Genomic DNA, 8,996 nt, shown 5'->3' on the forward strand with positions numbered 1-8,996 from the left:
TTTTTTTCGTTTAAAAGGGTTAACTGGAAGTGTGCTGAACTTTAAATCGGTAAAATTGCGAGCAAAAAGCTCGTACTAGTGTTTACTCGTATTTACACGAATCTGAATTGAATTAATAGGAATAATATATTAAATTATCTTTATATGAGAATTAAATAAAATTCCACTTCGAAAAATCATATTTCGACTATTCTTGTGGATTAATAACAAAAATTCTATTGATAACTGGCTTACCTCGATAAAATAAACGAATTTTTGTTATTAATCCACAAGAATAGTCGAAATATGATTTTTCTAACTGGAATTTTATTAAACTCTCTTATAAAGATAATTTAATATATTATCCCTATTAATTCAATTCAGATTCGTGTAAATACGAGTAAACACTAGTACGAGCTTTTTGCTCGCAATTTTACCGATTTTAAATTCATTACACTTCCAGTTGACCCTTTTAAACGAAATCAAAAAATAGTGTGGCCAGAACACTATCCTAATAAACATAGAAAATACTCAATATAATGTAGTATTAACAGTGGGAAAAAATCCCAAATGAAAATACGTAATTTTGACTTTTGATTTTAACTGGACGACTACTTAGAGAGATTTGAAAGCTGAAAAGTACTAAAAATGAAAGATAAAATACCCGACTGTAGATTCCAATATTCATTTTGAACAGAAAATTAACAAATTTTGAGAAATCGACCGAACAACACCAAGATATAGAAAAATCGCGCGATATAAAAAACACATATGTATATCTCCGAATCTCGAGCCAATCAACACTTTTTATTACCAGATTCGTGTTCACTGGGCATAGATCTATAAGAAAAGTCATATCCTGTCACTGAAACTTTAAAAGTCGTCATTTGTCGAACAGTGTTATCTATTTCAGCTCATTTAGATAATATTATTTATTTATGTAAATAAACATTAAATATTCACATAAAAATGAAATATATTTTGAGAATTTGTTGCATGTTATGTATTTATTCAAACATTTGGATACACTAAAAAATCATATTTTATGATTATTTCATGCTACATTTTTTTCAAATAATACCAAAAAACTGCAGCCGATCAAATAATCGAATCAAATGGAATGACATGTGCAACCGCATTTCTTCTCTTTCTGCTGAGACTTGTTGAAGCTTTCCAAGATTTGTTCATCTCGTCGTATTCCCATACATCACTTAAATTACTTTTCCCATCAGATCCACCTGAAAATCAAAACAATAGATTAATTCTACATTTAAGACCCATACATTCAAATTAAGTTGTAAAAAAAAACTCACCCACGCTAAGCAGTTTATTTTGGAAACAGCCGAGACTGATTCCGCGTGCAGGTTCCGGTAGTTTGGTGAATACTGTCCACACATTTGCACTCGGATCGTAATGCTCCACACTGTCTAAAACGGTAGAAGTTTGCCAAATATATCCACCAGCGACGTAAAGTTTCCCTTTGAATGCGATGCTCTAAAATGGTGAAAAACAATTTTTGTTTATTTATTTATTTATTTAATAGTTTTGGACCATTGTGGCATTACAGGAAGAACCTAATGCGCCACAATGGCCTACATTTGAAAAATATATAAAAACATGATATAAAAACAAGTAAACTGTAAATAAAGGAAAAAAGCAAAAGTAGAAAACATGGTAAAATAAAATAATAAAAAAAAAGTAACAAAAGGAAAATAATACATCATTCAGGGAGAAAAAAAATAACAAAAGTGTAAAAATTAAAAATAAAATCCATAAATCCCATTCTTTGTTTACACTGAACAAAATTAAAATAGTATATAAAAATATACAAAGGAGAAAGAAAAAGTAAAATAAAATAAAACAAAATATAAATAAAAATAAAATCACAGCGAGGCCCAAATGGAAGAGAGTAGATTAAGATTCCACTCATTCATCACATTCAAATTAAGAAAGTAATGATGAGCGCAGGTTACCAGATAAATATGTTAAAATAATATCCGATAATCTACGCTCCCCAAGGTGGAAAATATCACATTCAGGGACAGCAGCAACGATTTCATTGAGAAGTCGAATAGCTCTTGGAATAGGAGCCATTCGAAAAAGAACTGTGCGAGCAGCAGGTACAACCATCAAATGATGATGTCTACCACGCACATAATTATTAGGGACATAAAGTCCCAACTGTTCCAGCAACAACGGGCATGACGTATTACCACGCAATAGCTGGAGAACGAAACGAATTAACGAGAAGTTTAAGGGAAGGGAAGAGAAGTTCAAGGGAATTATACCCAAGCATGCCCAAAAGGAAAGGAGTAGGATAGAAATATGGGTAGTACCCATACTCTTTCTTATAAAGAAAACGAAGAAATGCTTTTTGCACTTTTTCTATAATAAGAGAGCAATTTTATTTTGGAGAGTTATATTATATTATTTGCGATAGTTGTGAATAAAATTAATTGATATTCACCGAATGACTATGTCTTCCGTGAATCATCTGAGCGCGGTAAGTCCAAGAATTGGTCTCCACTGAATACATCTGCACTTTATTCATAGATGTCAAATCACGTGTAAGCCCTCCTGTTATGTATATTTTATCGGCGATGACAGAAGCACTATGCCGATTGACAGCCACCAACAATGGAGCGATGATCTCCCAATACCCAGTCTTGCTGCTCCACCTAATCGAAATCAATAATCGTCAACTTATCTTTCAATCGATCTGATGAAATGATTGCCATTTATTTAATCACCTTTCCACTGAAGATAAAGATAAAATGCCACCACCATCACCACCAATGGCGTAGACATCCGTGGACGAACCGTGACGAAGTGTCACTGCTGAGAAATAAGAACGAGCTTGATTTAAGGGCTTCAATGGCTGTTTCTGACCGCTTTTCAAATCAATATATTCCACCTGAAAACAAATAAATTGGTTATATTCAGATTTCTCTAAAGCATTTCTACTTTGCAACACCGTAAAACGTTACTGAAGTCAATGTATCCCATGAAGAATTCTTTCCGCCGATGATAACGATCCAATCTCCGACGACGACAGACGCAAAAGAATGTTTATTAATTCCAATGTTTTTGGATAGAGTCCAACTGTTCTTTAGTCCGTCAAATATATCGATGGTGTTTGCCATCTGAAAACACGTTATGCAATAAAATAATTAATTAACAATCCAATCAAAATATTATACTTGTGATATACAAAACTCACATCAAAATCAAACCCCCCAACCAGTGCCATTTTTATTCCTTTTATTTTTCTACGAGGGGTCTCTCTTGCGATGAAAGATTTATCATTCTTGTCTTTAATTGCTTGTCTAAGAGTGGTCATACACTCTGCACACGAATGACAGAACGTTATTATTTCGTCGATGAAAAACTGAAAATACAAAACATTATTCAAATGGATATTTTTGAATAAACTGCAACATTCAATGCATCTAAAATACCTCCATCGAGAGCAAGGATAGCCTCACGGATCTCATCAGCTGTGCCAATTCATTTTTACGGTTTGCATTATCATGATTTACCCACGATTTAACAGCATTGAATACTTCTTCTTCGGAAGGCACATTCAAATAATTCGATTTCAAGATTTCGATCACGCTAGAGGCTGTCAGATTGAGAAAATCTTGAGTTTTGTGCAGCTGAAACAGAAGTGGAATTGAAAAATATTTCAGTGACATATTTTTTTATATAATCAACACTCACCGTCTCGAAATTTTCCAGAGTCAAATCCATTGCCTTCGTCTTCAATTCGGAATCTTCCGTTGATTTCAAAACTTCCAAACAATTAGAAAGATCAACCGTTTCATATCGCGGTGGAATTTTCACTTCAAGTCGATTGGCTAGCTCCATTAATTTGTCGTAGTGACGGTCATCTATGCCTAATATTATATTTCAATTATTAAATTTAATGACGAAAATATGCATTTTGAATTGGTTACTTCAGATAATAATGAACTCGTACTTATTTCTCCAGTGTAACAATACTTCAGGATTGCATCGATAACGTCGAAGTCAAAAGGGGAAAAAGTCTCACTCAATTGATGTATATTTCTCCCAAAGAATTCGCTGCACGCCGATAATACGATCAAGTGCACGTGGAAGCTGCAATTATGATAAATGATAATTAAACTGACAAAACAATTTGGAGTTTAAGAATTTTTGGATTCGAATTAAAATACTATCGGTTTCGAACAGCAAAACTCGTGTCGCATTTCTTATCTCGTTTCATGGCGTCAAACAAATACTCCACCCGTTTTGCAGCAAAATCGGACTTCGCCTTCAGTATGAACATCTTGTTTCTGGTTTTCTCTTAGATTTCTCCTGAAAAACAAGATTAAAAATTAGACAATATAACTATAAGTGCTAAGCATAATAAAGTTCGACTTACCAATTGGAAAGAACAGCAGCGAATGATTTGGAGCACTGTCCTTCTGCGGTTTTATCTCGATAGATAAGGGTATCTTAACCATGCTGTTGCATTTCATAAACAAGAATTTCATAAACAAACATATCAATTTCATAAACAAACATATCAATTTAATAAAAAAATGAGAGTAAAATTTGGAATAAAAACAAATATACATCAAAATACGTGCAAGTCAACGATTTTATTTTTAATGTAATTAGAATAAGGTTATTAAATAAAATAAACAAATTTATTTCTTCATAATCATTGAGAAGATCGAATTTATTTTCCCCTCGACTCCTCTATTGATCAATTTTATAATAAACGTAATTTTTAAATAAACAAAAATTTCAAACGATTGAATTGTTAATCACATCTTTTGCAAGAATAAAAACAGTTTTTCGAGTTTTTTAAAACGAATTCAGGGTCAAAGGACTAGCATTAGATTGCTTACATGGATATGACATTATGTATACCACAGAAAAATATGTTTTTAAAATATTTTGTTTACAATAATAACGAAAAACCGCATGGAAATAACCACTCATATGATATTAAAATAATCGTCTTCTCACAGATAAAACACATTTTGAAATAAAAAAAAATAAGATCATCGATAATAGAATTCGACAAATTACTCTAATCCGCCATGCATATTTTGCACTCACAAGGAATAAAATTTAAAGTTACAAATACAATTAATAAGAATTGATTAATAACCGAAAAACGTATTTTCTTCAAGATAATTTCAATGATAGTGGAAAAACCGCACAAAAAAACAACTATGTAACTATTGAAAATAGAAGAATGATTGTTGCTACTGGTTTTAACTCTTATCTATAATATTATATAATACTTAATGTATTGCTCCAATGCTAACTCATTTTATTTTCGTTTATAAACACGAAAATTCGTAATCGAGGTTTTAAAACAATCCATGGTTTTTAAATAATGTGTGTGTCGATTGTGTATATTATTGTATAGATTATGCTCATGTCTATAAAAATGTTTATGCTATTGTTCATAAAAATATATTTTTTTATTGTTTAAATTTAATAAACACATTTGTATTACATTTTTCATTACTTTTATTATAATAAAAAACAAATAATTCCAATTTTAATATATTACAATTTTTATTTTTATTTTAAAGTTTGAAACAAGTAGGGATATATGTACATAGTTTGATTTTAAATTTTAGAATATTAATACTAATCATAATAGATTATGTGTCGCACCATAGGTGTCACTCAAATACTAGGGAAAATTTGCATTTGAATTTTATCAATGAATTTTTTTTTACTTTACCTTGGAAAATTGATTTTCCGCATAACGCACATCAAAAATGTTTTTTAAAAACATAATATCAACATAAAATTACATTTGAGTATATTTATCAAGCGAGATATATTCCTTAAACAAGGATTTTCGTAATTCTTATTTTCCAATATCTTTTCTATATTTTAGTTTCTTTTAGTTAATATGTTGCCGTTCCAGATATTTTAATTATGTTTTTTTTTTTACATAGAAATATACCAAGAAGGCCTTACAGGTAACCCCAATGCGCCTTCCTGGCCAATTAAAAACATTGCAGCATTTTTTTTATTATACAAGTCACTGAATTACGAGACACTGAAAAACTCGCAAATTAACGAGACATCTATGAATTGTACATACATTTTATTGTACATTAATCAATCTCAAATAGTGGTGACATAGTAGGTAGGAAGGATATTTAGCCAATTTTACCGGGAACCGTTTCAACAATGAAATCAGAGGAAATTGGCAAACTCTGATAGGAAACGATCGACCTGGAGTCACAAATATCCATTTCTGACCAGCAGCACTACATATATACTCAGAAAAATTCGTTTCAATCGAGGTCAGCTCATGGGATCGAACCCGGCGCCTCTCGACGCTAAGCAGAAGCTTAACGACCGAACTATGCTGCTGGTTTTTTTTATCTTTTGGTATTTTTTCTTATTTAATATTTTTTTTCATGTTTACTTTTTTTCTTTTATCTTATTATTGTTATGAATATTTGTGTTTTTATATATTTTATTATTTATATTAAGTCAAACCCCGTGGGTGTATGGGCCCCATGTATTTTAAAAATAAATAAATATTTGTAAATATGTATGTATTGCACAATGGTTAAATCCCACGAGGGCGTATTTAACTACTCTTTAAATATACATATATAGGAAACATATACATACTTGAATGTATTAAATTAGATCTGCATCAGTGACTGTCAAAATCTTCGGTCTCCGTGACGGGCCGGAATGTGAAATTACCGAAAACGCAAATATCGGAAGGCAAAGATCAAAAATCGAAAGATCTTAAGTCGAAAGATAAAAAAAAGGGTGCATGGTAAACGGTAAATACTCACTTAATTTGCGCGAGCAGGATACAACAGGAACAAGAGGAACAGGCTTTTCCTCCCGTATTAATGTGCGCGCGCAGAATATGGGAGGAAAAGCCTGTTCCTCTTGTTCCTGTTGTATCCTGCTCGCGCAAATTAAGTGAGTATGTACCGTTTACCATGCACCCTTTTTTTTTGATCTTTCGATTTTCGATCTTTGCCTTCCGATATTTGCGTTTTCTGTTTCACATTCCGACCCGTGAGGTAGACCCCAAAATCTTATATGTATATTCAATAAGAAATTTACACAAATGCAGACAAAATACTATATTGTATGCATTTGTGTAGATTTCTTTTTAGATTGGAGTAATTATCTTTTACGGAATTTAATTGTAGCTGAAAACATAGAGGGTTTCGCTAGTTTTAGTATTTTCCGTGCGAGACACTGTAAAGTGCTGGTTAAATTGGTTATTTTTTAGGGCTAACTTTTTCGTTTAGGTTTTGCAAGTTTGCAAGGTAAAAGAAGAGGGTTCGAGCGGAGCACTTAACATGCCACCGACGACGTTAATGAAAATTAGGAAGATAATGCAGGGGGTGGGTTTTGGGGGTAGTTTTGTTTGTGTCGAGACCCTAATAGGGCAATTTTCGTTTTGCGAGCCCTGCGGGATACTGGGGTATGTTTGAGTCGCGACAAGACCTTATTAACTGCCCTAGGAGATTCAGTGGTTTGCAGTAAAAGATAGCGAAGAAAACTTACTCAAATTTCAAAACGAACATTCACGTATTGGAGAATAATGTAACAAGGTTTTGCCTTCCATGAAATAAATATACGTTTTATTTTATTTCATTTTTACATACACATATGTATTATATAAACCAGGAAAGCCTAGCAGGTAAACTCCAATGCGCCTTCTTGGCCAGTTACAAACATCGAAATACAAGTTTTAGAGTAATTTTAACAAAGCAACATAGAGAAATCTATGGATAAATTGTCCCATGAAAATATTACTGGATCAACTTATACTTTTGGAGTATATGTATATATGATCCGGATGTGAAGGATTCCAAGTGAAAAGCGCAGATTCAGTCAGATCTATTTATTATAACCATGTCGCCCGGCTTGTTCTCCAACAAGTGACCATAGCAACACGCATCCGGTCTCTCCCATGCATACCACACACACTTTATCCCTAGCAGTTTGGCCAACCACACATACGGCTCGTTTAAAAATCATTCCTATATGTATATATTTTTTTAATATAAATCGTTATAATTATAATTATATAATCGTTATAAGTAGAGATGCTGAAAAACTCAAAGCAAAAAATTGCGAGACATGTATGGACAAGTTTTGCAGCATTTTTATACGCATCAGCGAAATCCGAGATGAATTTCGAAATTGCAAGAATTGTTTAAAGGTTGAAAACGCGAAAATTGCGAGAAATGTGTAAAGGTTGCCAATTTGTTGGAACCGTTTCAATGAAAATCAGATAAATTGGGCCAACTCTGATAGGAAACGATCGACCAATCACCAGCAGCCAATGGGACTCGAACCCGTGACCACTATGTTCGAAAGCATATATATATATATATATATATATATATATATATATATATATATATATATATATATATATATATATATAATATCGCTATTCTGTGTGTCTGTGTAAGATAACGCTCGCCGTACTATAATAGTCGTTTTGATTTGAAATATGTACGTCACAGTTAAAGCACTGCCAACAAAACATACATACACAAAAACAGATAAACAAAAAACTTCTATATATACTGTTTGTTACCAATGTTTCCTCTAGGGAAATAAGTTTCTGAGCACTTAGCGCCATTTATTGAAAATTTATTCAATTTATTGGTGTTTTATATTGTTTATATGTAGATAGATAGGTATTTTTACCATTTTTTTCCATATTCAGCAATTAAATATAAATATATTTAAAAGTTATTTGAAAAAAATACAAGCGCGTGCGGATATATTTCTTTTAATTTTTTTAATAATTTGATATGCCATAACCCATGAGATGACATTTCATCGGGCAAAATACATACAAGTATTGTATAATGATACAACAAGGAGGTGTTCAATGACTGTAGACCACTTTTAAATAATTAATTTAAATTCATGACGGTTTTGTCCGACGTTTGCAAAGACTGTCGAAATTGCACGTCGTTTTGGGGCTTAGGTTCAAAGTTTGCCGAGCTCAACGTAAA

The 8,996-nt window shown here is 32.2% G+C and overlaps 1 protein-coding gene across 1 annotated transcript; it reads right to left on the reverse strand.

Moving 5' to 3' along the window:
* Window positions 1-962: 962 nt before the first annotated feature.
* LOC143909774 (kelch-like protein 7) lies at window positions 963-4,632 on the reverse strand. The gene is made up of 11 exons (XM_077427945.1): window positions 4,385-4,632; window positions 4,176-4,317; window positions 3,959-4,098; window positions 3,700-3,875; window positions 3,438-3,635; window positions 3,200-3,367; window positions 2,967-3,122; window positions 2,730-2,893; window positions 2,447-2,657; window positions 1,293-1,473; window positions 963-1,217 (listed from the first exon to the last, which is right to left on the reverse strand). The coding sequence occupies exons 2-11, from the start codon at window positions 4,286-4,288 to the stop codon at window positions 1,078-1,080; spliced, it is 1,647 nt and encodes a 548-aa protein (XP_077284071.1). The 5' UTR covers window positions 4,289-4,317; window positions 4,385-4,632; the 3' UTR covers window positions 963-1,077.
* Between the last annotated feature and the right edge of the window lie 4,364 nt (window positions 4,633-8,996).

This window comes from Arctopsyche grandis, chromosome 3 (assembly GCF_051622035.1).
Source record: "Arctopsyche grandis isolate Sample6627 chromosome 3, ASM5162203v2, whole genome shotgun sequence".
Taxonomy (NCBI): domain Eukaryota; kingdom Metazoa; phylum Arthropoda; class Insecta; order Trichoptera; family Hydropsychidae; genus Arctopsyche; species Arctopsyche grandis.

Bases quoted from the DNA above. Each gene is read 5' to 3' on its own strand.
- LOC143909774 (XM_077427945.1), bottom strand. From the start codon at position 4,288: ATGTTCATACTGAAGGCGAAGTCCGATTTTGCTGCAAAACGGGTGGAG. The intron at 2,658-2,729 runs GTGATTAAATAA...GATTTCGATTAG, and splicing joins TCTTTATCTTCAGTGGAAAG to GTGGAGCAGCAAGACTGGGT. The intron at 1,474-2,446 runs GTGAATATCAAT...TCACCATTTTAG, and splicing joins ACGGAAGACATAGTCATTCG to AGCATCGCATTCAAAGGGAA.